The sequence below is a fragment of the Numenius arquata genome, chromosome 14 (genome assembly GCF_964106895.1).
Source record: "Numenius arquata chromosome 14, bNumArq3.hap1.1, whole genome shotgun sequence".
Taxonomy (NCBI): Eukaryota; Metazoa; Chordata; class Aves; order Charadriiformes; family Scolopacidae; genus Numenius; species Numenius arquata.
Genome location: NC_133589.1, coordinates 9,797,876 through 9,819,096, shown reverse-complemented (window position 1 = coordinate 9,819,096; position 21,221 = coordinate 9,797,876). Strand labels below are relative to the sequence as shown.

General features: G+C 42.1%; 1 protein-coding gene across 2 annotated transcripts in view; it reads left to right on the top strand.

The window, feature by feature from the left end:
* Nucleotides 1–21,221, top strand: part of XYLT1 (xylosyltransferase 1) — a 192,498-nt gene that overhangs the window by 123,060 nt on the left and 48,217 nt on the right. For both annotated transcript variants that reach the window (XM_074158428.1, XM_074158425.1), the window contains 2 exons: nt 7,412–7,584; nt 8,255–8,457. In XM_074158428.1, coding sequence (XP_074014529.1) covers nt 7,412–7,584; nt 8,255–8,457 — 376 coding nt within the window. The remainder of the gene's footprint in view (nt 1–7,411; nt 7,585–8,254; nt 8,458–21,221) is intronic.

Here is a 21,221-nt window from a genome sequence, read left to right as displayed (position 1 = left end):
GGGTTCCTCCTGGTTTCTGTGATTAGCTGGTTGGTCTCCACAAGTTTTGACTCTGAGCTGGGGGTCCCACTCTGAATTGGCTGTAGGTTAGTCCTGAGAGTGAAACTGGTAAAAGCTGTCTTTTATTAGAGCATTTTTGTAGGGCTGAAATGGTACAGTTACCTGTAAATAGTGGTCTTTCTCTTTTTTTGTCGTTCCCAAGAGTGTTACTTCCCAAATGTTAGGTCAAACTGAGGTATAAGGTGCAAGATGAGTGAATAATCTTTGCAAGGAATATTTATGTCTGTTGTTGGATCTGCTTTATATTATCTCTCTAAAGTCCAGTAATATCACTGAATATAGTAAAAATAACCTAATGCTCACTTAGAAAGCATTTTGTATTGCCCCTGATATGACTGATCATAGTGCACTAATTGGCTGTTAATTGATACGATAAATATTATTATTAGGATATTATAATTCAACATTAATTAATTTACTGTTGCTTTTGAGTGTTATTTATTTATTCATGAGAGTCATTGGGAAAAGGGAGAAAATGCTTGGCTAACACACTCTTGCAAAACTACAAATAATTGAGATTTGTCTCCCAGGAATGCAACCATTTTCATAATTAGAACAGTCAGAAAAGCAAGCTTGTTACTGAGATTATTGGCCTGCCTAGATAAGTATCATAGTAAATTAAGTTTAGTGTGTGTTCCAAGTGCAATATAGTGGTATCTGATAATTAGTCGGTCATTTGCAAATCATAAAAATGGTTTCAGTAACTACTTAAGGCTGACTGCAAGACAGAACAAAGTTTTTGTTTGAAATATGGCAGGCTGCTTCAAACCAAACGCTCCCTGGGTTTGTTTGAAATTTAGTGGATAGAAATGTGCTGTCACAGCACACGCATGTGCATGCATACATGTAGCCTGAAGATCTGTACTGAGATTAATTTCGAACAGTTCTGTGTTATCCCAACTGCTTTCAAGGACTTTGTGATACAAAAGATTTTTGTCTTTGTTCTCTTTTATTTCTTCATTTACAATGAATCCTTCGTCTCATGTGAAAAACATCCACAAAGCTTTCTGGTATAGGGTGTCTTTCTGGATTTGCTTAATGGATGATACCTGCCTCAGTGGGTTCTTGAGTGAGTCTGGGAAGTGGTGCATGCAGCACAAGCGTTGAATAGCTATAGCAGAAGGATAACAGCTCAGATAGAAATGTCTTCTTTCAAATTCCAAAATGAAACCATTCTACATGTGCCCAATCTCTGCCTACCTTCCTTCTTTCATGCACTTTATTTTACTGTTCATAGGCAAGGTAGAAATCTCTCCAGCACAGGCGTTGCAGCAGAACTCAACCCAAATATGCAATGAAAGGGAGTTTCCTTTTTTATATGAAATTCTGCAGGGATGCAGAGCTGCTTATCAGTTCACAAACTCACTGCAGAGAAACTTCCAGTGATCTCCTGAAGGCAGTGGCTCTTCTACTCTGACTGCCCTAAGTTTATGCTGTTGCTCTCTGAAATGATTAAAGCACACTCAAAATGCCCACATCAGCAGCCCCTTTGTTACAAGCAAGGGCTTCTGCTCAGCATGGGAAGAACATTACTGAAATCTGTCTCTTTAATGTTAAATGGACTAGTCATTGAGTACTTGTGAATTATGTCTTACTGCTTCCCGCCTACCTTGCATTGATTTTTGCTTATGGATTACTTGATCATATGAACTTATAAAGGATCATAAATTGCTTCTGTAATTCATGGTAGAGTCTGAGAATGAAAAATACTAGAGTGGGTTTGTTGAGATAAAACATTACTGCAAAAAAATTGAATATCCAGTTTTCAATAGCAGCATGATTTCTGAAATTTTATCCGAAGTGCTCAATGCTAACTCACAGATAAAAAAAGTATGGGTAACAGCAATTTTAAGGAAACCTACTGAACATGACCAGCAACATTTCATTCTGTAAACCATAAGCATCCCTCTCAAATCCCTGTGCCCTGGGGACACTTGCAGAGAAGATCTTCTCAGCTGATTTCACCTCTCTTACTTTGTTTAAAACCCACTAAAAGAAGCCACATGTATGACCGGTCATATTAATTGTCTTCATCAGGGACTCAGCTTGCTTATCCAGAGGTGAAACCCAGCCCCTCTTTGACCTGGGTGGTGGATGTGCTCAGTTCAGCTGGCATGCAAAGGTGCTCACTCTCTGAGATGCTTGTGCAGCTTCTTAGAGGCAGAGGAGAGCAGGCAATGGCCTGGCAGCGAGCAGGACGCGTCTGGGATACACAGAGCTCTGGGTGGCCAGTTGGTTGTTAGCATACATAGTCACCAAAATTGCACATGCTGCTCACCCCACATTTTGGTGAATACCTTTATTTGCCAGAGGGGTCTTCTACACTGTGAATGGAACAGTGGGCATTTTACACGTAAGTAGTAATAATTTTTAATAAAATAAAAAATCAGCGCTCACTTAAAATCTTTCCTTTCATTAAAGATGTTTGCAAGGGCCACTATGGAAATAGAGGAGTCACCTGGTCTGGTGGCAGGTGTCCCTGCCCAGGGCAGGAGGGTTGGAACTTAATGATCTTTAAAGTCCCTTCCAACTCTAACCATTCTATGATTCTATGATTTCCTAGGTTGCAGGTGAAAATTGGCATCCCAACATTGAGATTAATGTTGCTAAACGTTGTTTTCTAGGTTCTAGTGTAGGAAAAATTGCTTTTTCATCTAAGTATGATTAACACATGCTGTGCTTCAGGAGTTACCTTGCCTGTGCAAGGTGTCTTCGCTGCAGGGTACTGCGGGAAGACAGAACAATCCCTCTCAAGCCTGATGGCAAATGAGGTGCTTGCTGTAAGGGATCATTGGGCCTTAATTCCACAAGAGTTCTGGTTTCTAGATGAAGTAATCTTTTTTTTTTTTTTTTTTTTTTTTTTTTTTTTTTTAGTTTTGTCACCATTTGAACAAGGCAAAAACTGGGTTTGCTCTAACCAAAATGAAAACATTTTCAGATGAATGCCAAGCCTGGAAATTTTTAACCTGCTGTGTTGTTATGAGTTGTGAGCAATTGAAAAAAAGGAGTTTATAGTAGAAATCCGAGTTTGGCAACTACCACTCAGCTGGCTGTTGCAGAAATGGTCCCACTGAAGGGAATGGTGCTGCTCCTGTGAGTTTAAGTAGGGACTGCAGAGCTCTGCCTCTTCAGAGTGATTATGGCTAGTACTCCTGCTATAATGACAGGGCTTCTGATTGCATTTATGGATGTAATAGCAGTAAATAGTGTGCTGAACTACACAGGGATAACTCTTCTGATGTCCTCTATCCATTGATTCAAGCTATCAAGGCAGAGTACGCACACAGAGCTGTGTTCAGATGAAGTCAGCAGCATCCAGGCATCTCTGTGCAGAGGCGTTCTGTTGAACAGCCAGGACAATACTGAGCTGAGAAATAGAAGTTGATGGATTGATTTACAAAAAATAATATGGCTCACAAAATTCATTAAAAGATTGCTTCGTGCTGCTAGAGAAGTCTGATGATCTCATTAATTGGCAACAGAAGTAAAAGATTAGCAGGTTGGCTCTGAGTTATATTGGTGGATGATTGAGCATAATGTGGCACCACAACAAATATGAAAGTGATTGCACTATGTTTATTATTCTGGCATTTAGTAATACTGCAATAGTTGAGGATTAAACTCTTAATTATTAGTATTGATTTCTCTGGGCTGTAGAAAGTGCAAGTTAAAATTTCGCTAGAACTGAGATTTTCCTGTTGCCTGCAAAAACAGGTACAGGTTTTCCTGCTAACACCCATTGATGTCAGTCCTGTCACGCTTCGAGCAGGAAGCCAGAAGAGCAACTTTGGCCTTTCTCAATAAGTTTTGTGAAAGGCGTTTGGTCATAGAGCAAAATGCCACGTTTTGTTTTCAGTGTAGGATAGCAAAATAAATGCGCTTCCGTACAAGGGCTAGGAAATGTTTGTTATGAGCTGGGTGGGCACGGCCACTTCTGTTGAGATTCCATGTGGCAGTTTCTCTGAAGCAAAGCAGCATGAGGAGTCACTCTTCACCATTTCCATTGCGTAATGAAGTGGCGAACTTTGAGGAAGTTTAAGACAAGTCCTTCTGCTTCCAGGCCAGAGCTACTATTTCACCTGTGCCAGATGGCCATAATGAGAACACTCCATTCACGCTCCCCACTCACTCATATGTGCAAAGCTATTTCTGAGGCTAGAGCTGTGCTCCCAGGATATAACTGTAACATAATATTCTTCACAGTTTTTGTTGTACCTTGTATTTACATTGCGGTCTTTTTATTACATTTTATAAAACACTGATCTAAGTTATCCTAGAAAAAAGAAGTTCCCTAAATGTGTAGGCAAGTTCACTCGACAGGCAATGCCCTCAGAGGAGCTTTCTAGGTGAGATGAGTTGCAGCTCCAGTCCCGCTGAGATAGCCTCGGGCGACCAGGGCTGGAGGAGCAGATGGGAATTCTCCTGTGTTGGCTTGACTCATTTTTCTTGGGAAGGCAGAAGACATGTGGAGAGGTGGCAAGTGCTAGTGAAGGCTGAGCGTATGGAGTGCTGCAGAAGGCGGCAGGTGCCCGTGACTCCTCTGCACCTGGTGGGTGAGAAGGAGAAAAATGAGCAGAGGTAAAAATGTCAAGGGCTGTTTGGGGCCAGAGAGATAAAGGCAACTGCTCTTTATTGGACTGAAGGAACCAAGGGTGGAGGCAACTCAAATTAGCACCCTGAGTGAGCTTCAGTGCACGTGGCAAATGGCAATGTAGCAATGGCACTGTGGTAGCTGTCAAATGCAAGTACTACCTTAAAATCCTTTTAGATTTTTATCATTGCTGAATGGTACAACATTAAATTGAGTCATCTCACGCCTCTTCTGTCCTAACATCCAGAAGGGGATGCACACCTACTTGAGAGGCAGGTCACTGATACGGAGGCATTAACATGATGTGCAAGACTTCGGTATGCACAATTTTTATAGAAATTCAGGGTTAGAGCATTTCAGATTTTCACATGGTTTATACAGCTCTGAAATCCTACCGTATTTTTCAGTAAGCAGATACTCAATTGAAGGTTTTCTGCTAATTTCTTCTTGTTTGCAAACCAGGCTGATTCTTTAGCAGTGGAGTAGTCTGCAAAATAAAGGGTGCTAATCAGCCACGGGCTAAAACCAAGGAAGTAACAGCATAGAGCAGAAGTAGCAGAAATTCTGACAGATGTTAAAAATATAGCATTCTTACCTTCGTGAAATTCCAGGGAGCCAAAAATAGGATTAGATTAAGAAGCCATAATAGTATGCAGGTGGAAAATGGGACTGTAAAAACCTAAACCTAAGAGAGAAGGAAGGAAGAAAGGAGCATGTGGAAAAAGAGGTTAGAGTAGGAAAACAGCAGAGAGGAAAATAAGTCACTACAGGAATTTATTAGAGAGAGATGATGAAGTGAGGTGGCATTTCAGATGAAAATTCAGGAGGATTTTGTTTTCAGTAATTGCTAGATAAATGATAATGTGGGTATTGAAAGCAAGTTAGTTTAAAATAAAAGACCCACAATATAGCTATTTTAAATTCCCCTCACCTTCTACATGTCATTGCAGAAAGCCACTAATTTCAGAAGAGACGTATCCAAAAATGTAATTGAAAACCACTAAAAATATTTGAGTCCATTGATGGGACATCATCAGCTTGAAATCAAAACAGTTTAAAAGAAAAATGGGTTGTTTTAGCAACTGCAATTGCCCTTCATTCCCCTGTCAGTTCTCCTTGCAAGCATGTTTTCTTTCTTTCACAGTCCCTTTATGTCCCTGTCACTGTGCAGAAAGCCTAGCACACGCTCATCAGCTATGTAGGAAACAGTAGAACTGGGCATAGGCAAATGGCCATAATAAACAGACTGAAAATGATAGAAGAAATTAAATACAAGCTTTTTTCTAATCTTTTAATGCTGTTCATCCGAGTCTTACTGAGTTAGTGGTGTTTTTTTTTAAAGAAATACTGTTTAAGTTGTTGGTGTCCCATTTAAAGTTGAGTGATTTGTGGGGCTAGAAGTTTCCTGATGGTCTGAATACAACTGGGACCATTAAAGTTGTGTTAATTTATGAGCAATACTACTACAGATAGATGTTCCCTGTGGGGCTGCAGAGAGGTAGGGTTCTTCTACGTGGGACAGTGAGAATCTGGGAATTTGTAGGCTCTTTAGTGTGCAGTATCTAAGTATATTCCTAGATAGGCACATAGGTGCCTTTTAGCCCCTTGTATGGTCCAGCAAAAAGCCTTATTGCAGAGACTGAGTACTCCTGGACCTCCAGGATGGAAGGAACAGATTCTGACTTAAAGCAAGTGTGCTAGGGAAGCTCTGCCAAGGAGGAGAAACTTGAAGTTTCCTCCATTAAAATAAATGTCTCCGTTAAAATAAAAATGAACATACATTTTAAATAGGATTGTAAGAGCTCTTACAATCTACATGAAGAAGTGAAGATATGGAGGTTGCCATTTAAATGATCCAGGATACATTTGCTGTTACAAATAAATGCGATCAGTTGAGATAATCCTCAGCAGTTGTTAAGTAGCAGAGTTTCACCAGCTTCTCAGCAGAGCTGATCACAGGAATGAGCATCTTTTGATAAACAGGGGGTTTCATTTCAGGGTGAGCAGGGGAGAAGTTGGCCTTGGCATTTTTTGAATACTTTGAACAGTGCTTAAAAACTTTGAGGTGATTCCTTTGAAGATGCAAATGTGCATACCCAGGTAGAGCTTGATCCCATTCATAAACATTCCTTCAGCTCCACCAGGAAAGCATCGTTCCCTCCCAAATCGTGCCAGCCTTATAAAACACACCCAACCCAGTGCAGTAGATCTGCCTGAGGTACCTGCCTTAGCCCTCCCCGCTCACTCCTGTTACTCCTGGGGAGATTCTGATTGGACACAAGATGAAAATTTTTCACAGTGAGAACAATCTGCCATTGGAATAATTTCCCCAGGGAAGTAGTGGATTCCCCAACATTGGACTTTTAAGATTCAGCTGGTCAGGGTGCTGGGCTATCTTGTCGAGGCCCTGCTTTTGCCAAGAAAGGTTAGACCCAGACAATCCTTGAGGTCCCTTCCAACCTGGTATTCTATGATGTCTTTTGAGTACTTATCCATGTTCACGCAGCCTCATGCAGGTTGAGGCACACAGGCAGGGCTGTGTGGGGAAGGCTATCATGGCTGCTGCCTGTGGGGTGATGACCCCACACGGTGACAGAGGAGAGGGGTACAATCTTGATGACAGGCTGGCACCTCTTGCTAGTTCTTGTTTCTCCTTAGAAACCGCTTTTGAAGAAAGCGACAAGGTGAAATGTGTACTGCTCTCTGCACCCCTGCCCTTCGGATACACTCAGAGATGTCCTGTGTTTTGTTTTCGAACAGGAAAAGCCAACAACAATGTACAGTGGGATGAGGACTCCGTAGAATACATGCCAGCCAACCCAGTCAGGATCGCATTTGTCTTGGTTGTTCATGGCAGAGCTTCTCGGCAGCTCCAACGCATGTTTAAGGCTATTTACCATAAAGACCATTTTTATTACATTCATGTTGACAAGGTAATATATCACTGGTTATAAATTGCCTGTCTTGCCATCTGTCAGTCTACCCATCTTTCATCTTCTTCTTCTCTTTACCTCTGCTGCATAGAGTGCAATACCACTTTTTGTCTCTCCATGTGTTATATGTTTGGAGCCTCTTTTTTTTTTTTCCTTTCTGTTATCTTCTCTATGTAACAGCCTTCATTCTTCTCTATGTAACAGCCTTTGTTTCTCCTTATATGTCTATGAGTATCTATCCATGTCTGTTTGTTGTACACTTAGTTAACAGTAATTAATAAGTTGATGCAGATGGACAGTGGTGGCCCACTGGATGGAGACCTGACCCGAGGTGCCTTGGGCAAGTTACTTTTCTTCACACTGAGAAAGGGAGGTAGTAACAGTTGCCTCATTTACGAAAGCCCTTCAGGATCTGCTGATGACAAATGATAAATAAGAGCTAGTTACTCTGATCAGTGATTACTGTAGTTGTAATAAAAAGAATTAAACAGGGCTATCTGTACATTTCCAAATTAGCATTTAGTGAAAGAAGGTTGTGCACCACAGTAAGTGAGCGCATAGCAATGATAACACTCAGTGAGTCAAGAAGTAGAGTTGGTCGTTAGTGGCTGCAGGGAGGGACAATTTTGGACAGAGTAACTTGAATATATTACTTTTTTCTCCTATAAAGCGATCCAATTACTTGCATCGGCAAGTGCTCCAGTTTGCCAACCAGTACCCAAATGTGAGAGTCACTTCTTGGAGAATGGCAACTATCTGGGGAGGAGCAAGTCTTCTGTCCACCTACCTGCAGACCATGAGGGACTTAATGGAGATGAATGATTGGCCATGGGATTTCTTCATTAACCTCAGTGCTGCTGACTACCCAATCAGGTACAATGAGTATTTTAAGAATGTACAATTTTTGTTCCTAAAGGAAATATGTATTGAAGGATATAAGAGATGACGTCTATGCTGCGCTGCAAGAACCAGAGGTCAGAGGGGAGTTTCCTCTGTCTTGCAGCAGAAGATTCCTCTTGGTGAGGCTGGTGTCTGACAGCCACACTTTAGCCAAGGAAACTATCACCTTACTGTACCCTGCTGTACCCTGCTGTGTGTCTGCTGCTTACCTAGGAGGGTCTGCAGCTGTGAGCAGGCTAGCAGCACTGGTTCTTCACTTTTGCTGAGGAAGCAGAGGCTGCTCTATTTAGTTGTTATTTCCAGCAAGAGGCACCTGCAAGAGAGGGTGAGTAAAGTAGCAGGAACTGCTGGAGCTCACCAAATGAACCCAGGCGTGGAGAGATTCCTCGCTCCCAGGGCTCTGATCAACAGTGATTTGATGTCTCAGAAAGTGTTGAAGGTATGAATATAGATTCAGTGAAGGTAATGTTCTCCTCTTCCTTTTTTAGTACTTTTTATGCGAAGGATAATGACAGTAGAAGTGACAAATAAGTTGCTAGGAGTCAATTATATCTTCAGCACCAACTGATGCCTGAATATCTATATTCAGATGGCGTCAGGCAAGGAACTTCTCACACCACCACATGACAAGGCTTGTGATTTTAAGTGAAATTATATTCTTTCTGGATTTACATAACTCAGGCCCCACAGCTGCATTCTGTAAGGTTTACTACATTGTGCAAAAGAGGATAGTCTGCGGAGGAAAAAAAAAAAGGGGGGAAAAAAACCAACCAACCAAACAATCCCCTCCCAAAACCCAAGTGTCCTTAAAATGTTTGTTTTAGACTATAAGAATTATCAAGAAGAGGGAAAGAGGAAATCCTCCTTGTGACTTCTGTTTCCCTGTATATGGAAATGAACTGATGAAAGGGGAAGTAACTTTCTTGAGTGATTTTTCTGATGAGTGATGACATAACATGCTTTTAATACTCCTAGAAAAGGAATATAGTAGATGCTTTCACTGCCTTTTGCTGATTAGGTTTCCACAAGATCTCTCTCAAAATATGGGTCCATTCCTGAAGCTGCTGCTCAGACAGAAATCCCCACTGAAGTGAAAAATGAAAAAAACTACGAGCATATGCCTTAGAATTTTGTGAGAACTGACGAAAAGCTTTATTGATGGTGCCCATTTCTAAGCACCATCAGTGAAATGCAACAGATTTTGGGGAGGAAAAAATAGGGGAGAGCAGAAAAGTCACAGAGATTGCATTTATATTGAAACATGGGGATTTGAATTAAGAAATCGTGATAGTTTACATTGCATCCGATTTAAACCCTTCCGGTGTCCAACAGGAAGAGGCCTAACAATTTTGACTTACTATCCTTGCTTGTAAGGGAGAGTATGTAGTTCTCTGTGTATCTCTTCAGTTTTGGCAAAAGCTAGCTTGTTGTTATTCCCTATCATTCACTTTCCCACAGAGGAATGCTGCACTGATGATAAGAAGTAGACTAAATCAAGAACATAAAGGTGGTGGTACTTTGAATCAAGCAAGATAAATTGTAGAAGAATAATTGCTGAAGGTCTAGTATCATTGTAGACTATTTCCATCAGATGTATCCAGTTATTGTCCTCTGGTGGGCCGAGGCCATGACCTGTGGCGATCTCAACTGCTCTTAGTTCCCCATGGAACAAGTTAAACCACAAGGCCAAATGGTATCAGTTGCTTATAGACATGACCATAAACAATCACAGGATTTGTTGCGTAGATTGTAGTAAGTTTGGCGTTAATGGATTCTTTGTAATACAGCCATGGTATCTTGCAGTCATTCAAACTCTAAACAAGTGCCACTCGGCTGTACAAGTTCCAGGTGCTCATTTCTTCTTGGGAGAAATTCTTGAAGGTCATGCTTCTCCATTGCAGCCGCTCTCAGAGCTGCATGGTGGGCTCTCGACAGTCGGGCAGGCATCTGAAGTGCTCGCTTCCCTTTCTGTCAAAGTATTCTGTTACCAGAACTGGTGGAAATGTGCTTCCTCTTCACACCATGCACTTCAACAAAAAGTAAAAGCCTTTTTCAGTGCTACAACTTTAAAGACAGTGACTTATAGGTAGTGTTATATTTTTTTGAATATGGAATATTACAGCTATAAACCCTGGAAGACATTGTCTCATCAAATATATATATGAGTCCATTTTCATAGTGGAAATGCTATAAATTAATATGCTTTATAGTCTTTAGGAAGCATTACCTCACTGTGTGACCTATAGAGAGCTGATTGTTTTTCCAGAAAATAGTAAATAGGGTGTTTAAATGGGTGTTTTTTCCTTCTTTCAGACCTCATGCCATGATTTGTCAGATAACGGGCATGGGGCAGTTTACACTTCTCTCACTGGTTAGTCATATTGCAGTGGATTTTGCTAGGTTTCCCTGCATAAGAACATATGAATTTTGTGGATTAATAGCTTTTATCCAGAGCTGCTTCACATTAAGCTTTCACTTCCCATCTGCCATTCCATCTGTAACACCGAAACCCTTACTGCTTCTCTTCTGATAATAAAAGCTAACCCAGCCTCATAAGTCAGAAAAATACATTCAGTATATGGGGCTAATACTATATGATAAAGCCTAAATCTGTACAGGGAGCAGTCTGGTGTGTTCACAGGCTACATTATAATTGCTAGGAGCCCTTCATCCTTGAGAAGAGACGTCCAGAAGCAGATGTCAAGGATCATACTATATAAAGGCAGGGGGAAAAAAATATTAGAACCATTTGTTTTGGGAGGGAAACAATTCAAAATGTGTAAAATAAAACATATGCAAGCCAGGGAAATTCAGATACCCCTATTATTCTTCCTCATGCCTTAACGTTTAGTCTGTAGGTCCAGCACCTAGCACAAAAGAGGTCCTAATCCATGTCCTTCTGGTTGTTACTGCAGTAGAAATTGCTGGCAAACAGAGTCTGGACATAAAGGTGCCTCCAACAAAAATACTGTGTTTCCCTTTAGTTATGAGGCAATAATGCTATTTATTGGCCTAAGTGAAATGATGTGGTGCATTATCCAACCTTGACTCCATTCAGCTCCGTTAAACATTCTCAGCAGGAAAAAGAGGGATGAAATGGCTAAAGACAGACCTCTACAAGCCACGCTGAGATGGGAGGTTGTGTGACTGCCCCTCCTATTGCTCTGAGCTTGTGAATAAAAAAAGTGCACACGCCTTCAGGATTCTCAAGAAATCATCTCTCAGTCATTGCATTCATAAAGAAATAAATGCAGAGCAGCCCTGAGGAGAAGGACTTGGGAGTGCTCGTGGATGAGAAGCTTGACATGATCTGGCAATGCACGCTGGCAGCCCAGAAAGCCAACTGCATCCTGGGCTGCATCAAAAGAAGCATGGCCAGCAGGTCGAGGGAGGTGATTCTGCCCCTCTACTCTGCTCTTGTGAGACCCCACCTGGAGCACTGTGTCCAGCTTTGGAGTCCTCAATGCAGGAAGGACATGGACCTGTTGGAATGGGTCCAGCGGACAGCCATGAAGATCATCAGAGGGCTGGAGCACCTCTCCCATGAAGACAGGCTGAGAGAGCTGGGGTTGTTCAGCCTGGAGAAGAGAAGGGTTTGGGGAGACCTTATAATGGCCTTCTGGTACCTGAAGGGGGCTACAGGAGAGATGGGGAGGGACTCTTTATCAGGGAATGTAGTGGTAGGACCGAGGGGTAATGGTTTTAAATTGAAAGAGGGGAGATTGAGATTAGATGCTAGAAAGAAATTCTTTACTGTGAGGGTGGTGAGACACTGGAACAGGTTGCCCAGGGAAGTTGTGGATGCCCCATCCCTGGAGGTGTTCAAGGCCAGGCTGGATGGGGCTTTGAGCAACCTGGTCTAGTGGGAGGTGTCCCTGCCCATGACAGTGGGGTTGGAACTCGATGATCTTTAAGGTCCCTTGAAAGTCTAACCATTCTATGATTCTATGACATGAAAGAAACCAGCACCATCCTTCCTTTTCCCTAACTTCTTTAATTTTAGTGGCATTTATTCATGATTTAAAGTTTTTTCTTTTGAGAGCCTCTTTAAAAACTCTGTGGGAAAGCTATTGATGACTTTAACCTCTTACTTTACATGGTTATCTATTTGCATTATTTATTGTCTCTGACAAACAGCATCAGGTAGTCAACCTTATGTTCAGGGACTGAAATTTCACTCCCAACAAGGTGAACTATGGTAGAGCATCTATTGATGCTGAATGTTTAATGTGCATTGCAGGAGTCCTTGGATAATGTGGCAGGTGAAGTGTTGCACCACTTAAATTAAGAAGTTTAATGAGACCATTTAACAGTGAATGTCATGTCACTGCTTACCTGGCCACAAAGCTTGTATAAAGAATAAGCATAATGAAACGTTTGAACTATTTATAATTTACAGTAAATCACTGAGCTCTCAATCGCCAAAGGGATCACCAAATCTAATTGCCAGCTAATGCCTGGTCTTTAATAAAGGTCAAGCAAAATTATTAGCAGAAGCTCGGGGAGTGCTGCAGAATAGTAACAAAATAGCGTGGCCTATTGATGGAGCCAGAAATGCAGACACGACTACATTTTCAATTATGAGCAATCAGGTATAACAAAAGAACTTAAAAGAACCCAGTGAAGCTACTTGTGTTTTGCTGTCTGGCACTATTTTAGGATAAAGGTTGCATAGCCCTATTTTCGATAAAAGCCTGTGTTGTGAAGACTCTGCCAAATGAGATGCATTCAATAGAGGTTTTGGTCTGGAGTTTGAATGAAATGTGTATCGTAATACAAATAGTATCTGGGGAAGGGTGGCTACAAACTCCAGGGAATAAATGGGACGATCTGACTGGGACTGGTCCTTTAAACAGGTGCAAATTTGGTGTAATTTATGGCGATCATCTTTGTCAGTCAGAATCATACTTGGAAATCAAGAAGAATGAGCTAGCAAAGAACTATTGACTGACCTGTTCTTTCATTGTGTTGTCCTCTAATGGTCAAGGTAACATTGTTAATGCTAAATAGCAATATTTATCTAAAGATTTAAATGCTCCTCTGGAAACTTGAGGGGTGCCCTTTGAAGTAGGTAAACCTTTTTCTCAGATCAATATTCCCAGCCCAATCAGCCAGTGGCAGACAAGCACTCTGACTCTGTCCTGCTTTTCCTCCAGCAGACCTGCACTCCTGACCCTTTGGAAGAGTTGTTATCAAAGATAACCACCCAAAATCAACAGTTTTATTTGAACTCCTGCCAAATCCGAATCTGGTAGACAGCCTAGTAGTGATAAAGCTGTCCTTTCACTCATCTGTTGTCTTCATAGCTTTCATCTCTAATAACTTACGTGGCCAGGTTCTGCATTGGGGCTATACCGGAGCTGCTGCCTTTGGATATCAAGAAAGGAAACTTGGTGACAAATTGGCTGTGAATAAAATTAATTATTTAAAATTCTTCTCCTCTGCAAACAGCCAGATGAAGTATTGGTTAATGCAACACCAGAGTGATGAATTCTGAACGAGGTCCCTGGACAGCAAAGTGTTTGCCAAAAGTGAAAAGGTGGGAGTGGATGGAATAGGTCTTCAGGCTTTCATTCTGGTGGTAGGTGGAAATAATTATAACCAACAGGTTTTAGAAAGAAGTTCAACCTTTAGGGAAAATGTTTCAGTGCTTTTCCAAGTTATTTTTCAGGTGCCAGAACTACCTTGGAGAAAAGCAATTTTCTTGTTCCAACCACTGGCCCAGATTCATCCCCAGCAAAACATGGGTGACTACCACTCTATAGGAGCTACATCAGGGATGATTTTTGCTCTGTCAAATTTACCATGACTTGCCCAGATATCACTAAGACAGTTGACCAAATGACAGAACCTTTGAAGCAGGTGATTGGGAGAAAACAGTGAAAGAATATGGTTTGTATGGAGTGAGTAAACCAGACTCAAGCAGTCTATGTGCTTTTGCAAAACTTCTCAGCTTTTGCAATCTGCAGGCTTGAAATGCAGTAATGGAAATGCAGGAAAATTTCTTCTTAGAACTGAAACCAAGAACTTAGCTTTCACATACAGCACTCTAGCTTTGTGAGAAATGTCTGTGACCCAATTGTGCCCTCTTGATGGTTACGAACTGAGAAATCCCAAAGCCAACAGGGCTGGTGAAAGTTGTGTAATGGCAAATAGAAGTACCAAAACCATTGCCTCAAAAGGCAGTTCCACACTTTCTCTGTCTGACTTCTCATCAATTTGGCTTGACTTAATTTAACAATTCTGCGTCTCACTGACTTCAGATCTGTCTCTTACAGCTTTCCTTCCTTGGCAGTATGTAAGCTGGTGCTGGACACTAGAGCCTGTGTAAAGGATACTGACTTTCCAGGGCTGAATTTGATATATGAAGCCACCATGTTGCAATGGTGCTCTGAAATGCAGGCCTTGCCACTAGACTAATGTACCAGGCACTAGGCAAATAATACAGCATTCTTTAAAGTGCCTTTTTGAATGTTATCCTGAACTGAAGCACTGGTAAATCATATCTATACATCTAGATGGGAGTGCAGCGCAGGTAGCTTTTGCGGTACAACATCTGTTAAGATGCCAGCGCCTGAGGTTTTTATCTAAGTATTGTAGCTGACATTTTATGCAGTTTTGGTTGCTCAGAATATCTTTATCTGGCAAGCCAGACGTCAATCCACTCTTAATGCTTCACAGGGAATCTGTTTTCCTGTCCAAAAAGGAACTTTATCAGTGTTTTTCTTGAATCTGCATTCTCTGAGAATTTCAGATGTGCTTCTTTCTTAAGGCCCTTAAATAACCTTTTCTCCTCCTCTTTATTCACTTTGCCAGCACATTTGCCTGAGATTCGTATATATTTTGAAGGTTATCTTTTTGGTTTGCTGTCCCACTTCTCTCTCTTACTGTTAAATTATTAGTGGTTGGTAAAGCAGTGGCTTTGCATATAGTCACAAATGGGTGGGGTGCAATGTTGAAATTATTGTGGCTTAAAAATTTATTTACATCTGGTGTTAACATAATATTTTCTTCAACCTGGCAAATGTTAGTGATGGGAGACCCACCCTTTCTCTCTGCAGCCACAGCAGCTGAGGTTACTCTTTCTCTACCTCCGCTTCTGGGTTTAAGGCTCTAAAGCAGCATTTGCTTTTGGAGCATTGTGAAATCTGTAGCTCTTAGTAACTTTTGTGGGTATGTAGTACTTCTGAAATGTTCTCCGTAGCAGCGTCAGTCTGGCAACAGAAATAAATGCACCTCAAATTAGAGACTGGTTTGGCTATCTAGGCATCTCTACAGTGGATGCAGATTAAAGATGCATCAATAAAGCATGTTTTTAGAATAGCGATATTACTCAAAGTACCCTTGTACTTGGCAGCACGTTATCTTGTTGATTACAGTGCTAAACATTCAGCCCTTCATCTCTTCCTGTATGAACTGAAGCATCTGGGCCAGTGTCTGAGACCACTCAAGAGGGCTGCCTGGCAGATGAAAGCCCCAGATGCCAACTGCCAGAGTTTGATGGGCAGTGCAGCATCTGAGCGCTTGCTGGGCTGCCTGGCTGGTATCCTCTTCTCTTCTGCCTTGGCTCTGGGGCTGCTCACAGGGAGGTTCTCCAGCAAAGAGCCAAAGGGTTTTATCTGTTTGCCATTTGCTTTCTGGATGCAATTTTTTTTTTTTTTTTTTAACTTATGACTGAGAAAAAAGTCTGTCTCTTAAAAGAAAATTAAATGTGAGTCTTCACTGGATGCCATTCAGCCTGATCTATAAACAATAACAGTACAAATGTTTTGATAATGTGCACCATTGGTTCCTAGGCAACACAGTTACATCTTTTGTCTTCAGAATACTAGAATAATATCTAGAATGTTATTTTTGTAAGGGTAACTGATGTGTTGGGGATGAGGAAGGCATTGAGCAGTATGAGGGATCTTGCCAGCTCAGCTATTTCTCCTTCACAGCTCCAGGGCTATTTATGAAACCTGATTTTCACTTAAAACCTGTCTCTGTGGACAAGTAGCCTGGGTTAACCAAGTCAAAAACAGGTTCCTTTGTGCAGAATGGCTCTTTGTACTTTAAATCCATGGTTAGTAAAATTCCCCACTAGCTGTCTCATAGTGGCAAGCCCTTCCCATGGTACTCAGCTGCTCACTGCATTCCTGGGCAAGAAGCTCCAGACGGGTTGTGAGAGTGTAGCAGGATGTTGGTCATTAGGGTAAACCCCAGGTTCAACTTTCTATGCGCTCTCCTGTAGCTTTGCTTCAAGTGGCTTTTACTCTGTGGATTTAATTGTGAGGTGGGTAACAGAAGCTGTGGAGAAAAACAGGTCCTTTTGGTGTTTACCTGGGTTTTGTGAGCAGAAACTCTTTAATCTCTCTTCAGCTGGGTTTTGGGTGTTTTAGTTTTATTTTTTAGAAAGTTCAGTAAAATCATTATCAAATTCCAAAAGCTAAAACTGCTTGAAAGAAGGAAACATTTCTATTATAGCATTGCATTTTAAACACGCTCTCCCTTCGTGGCCTCACCGAATTCTCTCAGGAAATTAAAAATCTGTTGAAATTGCCATTAAGACACTTTTTTGTTTAGATTTCAGGATGCAACTTACAATAAAACAGCTGCAAAATAATATCTGATGGCAGTTCAAAGTCAAGATGAAACAACATGTGCTATTATACCTTTCCCAAGTCACTCTTAAATAGTTGCGAACCAAAGGGGCATTAAAGGGTGAGCAAAAACATTATTCTAATTCAGTCTTTTAGTGGTGATACTGAAATAGAAAGGAGAGGAATAGATGAATAGATGAACTCTTCTTCCAAAATAGGGCTAAAAATGTAAGAGTTAAGTAGTATCTGATGTTAGAATTTATGTATAAATTGGTTGAAAAATTTTGGTCTTGTCTTGGTATTAAATTATGCACTTAGACATTTTTTGATTCAGGATTACTGCATGTGAATGAGCTGAAAGGCTGATTTGAATGAAATACTTTGCAGCAGAATTAAAGCTGCTTTGGAACAACAGATAATTTTTAAAAAGCACTTCTGTATAAATAAAATGCAGTAGTAACCCACTGTGGTTACAGAGCAAGGGTGGCACAAGTGTAGTCCCAAGTGCCTCTTCCCATTACTCTGATCAAATGGAAGCTCTTTTTTCCCCGGAATGGTGGTGCGAGGTAAGAGCCAGCTGGCCACCAGCTGCCTCACTCCCTGGGATTTATGGGGAGCGCTGATGGAAAATACTGTATTACCTTGTACAGAGGCAGCCAGCGTTGCTCTGTCTGCCTGCTGCTGTCACTCAGTGAAGTCCCTAAGACCTCGCCACGTGCTGATGCTCCAGTTCAGAGGCTCCAGGAGCTGTGGGATAGAGGAGCATGGTTGCAGGACAGAGGTGGTAAGACAAGGCTGAGATCTTCCAGTGCACTGCCTTACATGAGAGTTGCTTAAGAGGCTCCTTCGCCTTTCTTCTGTTCTGCAGGGAGCAGTCTATAAATGCTGAAGAGGAGGCCTGGCTCAGCTCTCATGTCTCTGTAGACCAAGAGAAATACCTGTGTGTAGGTTCAGTGCTGAAAAGCTTGGGTTGATCAGAAGAGAGTAAGGGCCCTCTGTGTATGCTTTGTCCTTTGGGATGTGTTGCAGAATGTGGCCCTTTCTCCCAAGATTTTTTTATTTTTTTTGTAATCATGACTAATGGCAACTAGTCAAAACTTTAGATCTTGAAATATTGTGGAAGCTTTGACCTGGTGGTGCAGAAATTCAAGACCTGCATTTTGCTGTGCAATCCCAGGTAGAATTAGTGGCTAGTTGGCTATAACAGTTGCACCTTACTACAGTTGAATGCTTCATTTCTGCTCATCAAGCACAGCACTACTAGTCACAATGCATTTATACAATACTTGTGAATCTCTATATGCGTAAATAGTGGTGTTGAATACCGTTGACTATGTTTGTGACTGTGCTTCTGTCGTTCCAGGCTGAGCAGAGGGGATGAGGCCTTAAATGGTTCATCGTAGCACACATTCCACTCTGCTGCATACCATTTAATTATATCCATCATTCAGTGTTACTTGATGAACCAGCTGTAGGCACAAGCATCCCTAACCTTTCATCAGGATAATTGTACTCTTTGCCACATTAGGAACTGGTTTGGGGCCAAGTATTTTCCAAATACAGTGTCGATCTCTGTTTAAAAGTTTGCTTACTTTGCCCCAAAGTAAGTGATCTTACAACAATGCATTCCTAGGGCAGCCGAAGATTGAAAGGTCTATAAATCCAAATTGGTTATTTGTGTTACATTTTAGCTTTAAATAATAGGAGCAGCCTTGGAGGATGTTTTAACACTGACTCAGATCATTGTGTGCTGAAGATAGGATGTGCCATGCCAGTCAGCTGCAAGGTAGCTTCCAGATAGTTTCCGTGGTAAGGGCTTGCATGAACCATGGCTATGCATGCTTTATGAGGGTCGATGTCGTTGCTAACATTTGTATGGGTGGAATCGTGTAGGCACTGAAACTCTTCCTGCAGGGCTCAAGTCTTGCTAGTGGCAGGTACAGAACTATAGCTGAAGGCTGGAGCACCCTGATCTCTATTATGTATGTGAAACTGGTACATGTGGTGTGTCAAGAGCCTGTGTGACAAGAGATACCAGTGCTGGGTATCGTCACAAAGTGCCTGGAGGACCTACAGTTTTGTGAACCTTTGCAAGCCAGGGAGGGAGAGACAGCCAGGACATTGCTCCAGATCACCTCCTGTCCTCTTGGCAGCAGTGTCAGGAGATCAGCTGGTGACAGACTGCCTAACTTGACTACAAAAAGGGCATGTGAATTTTTTTCTTGAATTGTTGAAGTGAACCACTGATTCTTGTCTGATCTCATGATTAAATTAGACTATTGGTTGCAGCTCTGTTGAGCACAGCAGTGAGTGGGAACACCAGCCTCCCACCCTCCCAGTTGTCTTCTCATCAGCCCATTATATCATTTAATGGATATATATACATTCCCTTTGTAGTTTTCTTGCTCAGACCTCTCTGACACATGTTTGTGCCCCTCATCCCAGTGGTGCATTCTTCACTGACTTACTCCAAAGCAATCCCAATGAAGAGTAGGGCAGGTTATCAGTTGGCACAAATTGTCAAAATAAGATTATTGCTCAACCCAAATAAAGGTAACAAAATGTGACCTCCTGTTGTTAAAACCAATTAAGCTTCCTTCCATCAACTCTCAGTTCATTATCCCTTTCACCCCCCAGGCCCTGTTCTTCCATGTTTTCAGGCTTGGTGCAGAATTAATGTTAAATCCCATTAGTCTGACCCTGTTTTCCCTGTTTTGCCTTCTGGTCCTTTGAATTGACGCGCTCCGACAGGTTGATTCAGCAGCTCAGGGATCAAAGGGAGTGGCAGACCCACAAGGAGCTTCGGGAAGGGCCTGGTTTACTCTAATTCACTTTATTTTTAAATGAGGTTTGTGAAGGGGCCTCAGCAGTGGGGTCTCACCAGGAGGAGGAAGGGCTCTTGGCTGCATCCCTGGCATAGAGAGCTCTGCTGATGGTGTCCCACCACTTGTTTCTTGGGATAACTCCAGTTAGGAGATTGAAGCTCATTGTGGATGAGTGTTGCTTTTTCCTTGGAAATTGTGAGATAAAAAAAAAAAAGCTTTCTTTACCCAGGTAATCTTTCCTGCTGCCTCAGAAGGACCATCTGCTCTCAGAGCAATGTGAGACTATGTTGGCCACTTTTTGTCTGGGTTTATGCTGCAAATTAAACAGCAAGATGGCAAGACCTAACGCCAATATAGAGTGACTAAGCTATACATTGTGGCCTCTCAGAAAGGCCTTTCCTGCTCCCTTTTCCAGCAGTGGGGTGGTTGTCTCAGGTTCCTGCTGCTTGCAAGCTTAGCATGGGTGTTTTCCATTTCTTTATTGATGTGAAGCATTGGGTAGCCACTGTGTTGTGTGGCAGCAGGTAATGTGCCTGGTGAGCTTTGCAGAAGATGCTGGACCTTTGCATTTGGGAGTGTGCCAGCCATGCTTTCCCCTGCATGGAGCTGGGAGGTGGCCCTGCAAAGAGGGGCTGTGGTGGGGTGGCTCCAGTGGAAAGCCAAGCGTGCGGGGAGGAGCATTTTCACTTGACTCCTGCAGTGAACCACTCTTTGGTGTTTTGCCAGGCATGTGCTGGCTTTGAAAGTGATATGGGGAAGATAGGATTGAATGGCTCTCATTTCCTGTTATGACAAATGGGTGAGGGTGGGGTGTCGGGGTGAATCACACGCAGCCCGTGGGGAGCACACAGTCAGAGCAAGAGCAAGTTACATTTCAGAAACTGAGCAATGACCAAAACTTAACATTTAAGCTGAAAAAGTGGCACCTTAACAGCTGTATTCAGAAAAGCAAAGATTTCTCATGAGTCTTAAGTTACAAGTCTTTAAGTTGCAGCAGATTGAGGAACACAGCCCACAGTGATGGACTTTAAATCCAAGGTGGATCTGCTGGGTAGATCCATCCTGGGTACACAGCCTGGCCTAGCCTGGTGAGATGTCCAGGAGGGGGGTGCGGTGCACACTGCTGCATTTCTTCACAGGTGCCGGAGGGTCTCCACTCTGGCCGGACAGCAGGATCGCACCCCAGACTGACAGATGCCGTGATCTCCAGGCAAAGCTCTGCAATGATGAGCAGGGTGGAGGAGGCAGTGGTGTTAATACTGCTTGTGACTGAGGTTTTTTTCACATAGAACATTCTCAAAGTCTCTTTCTTTCCTCTTTCTTGGAGGAA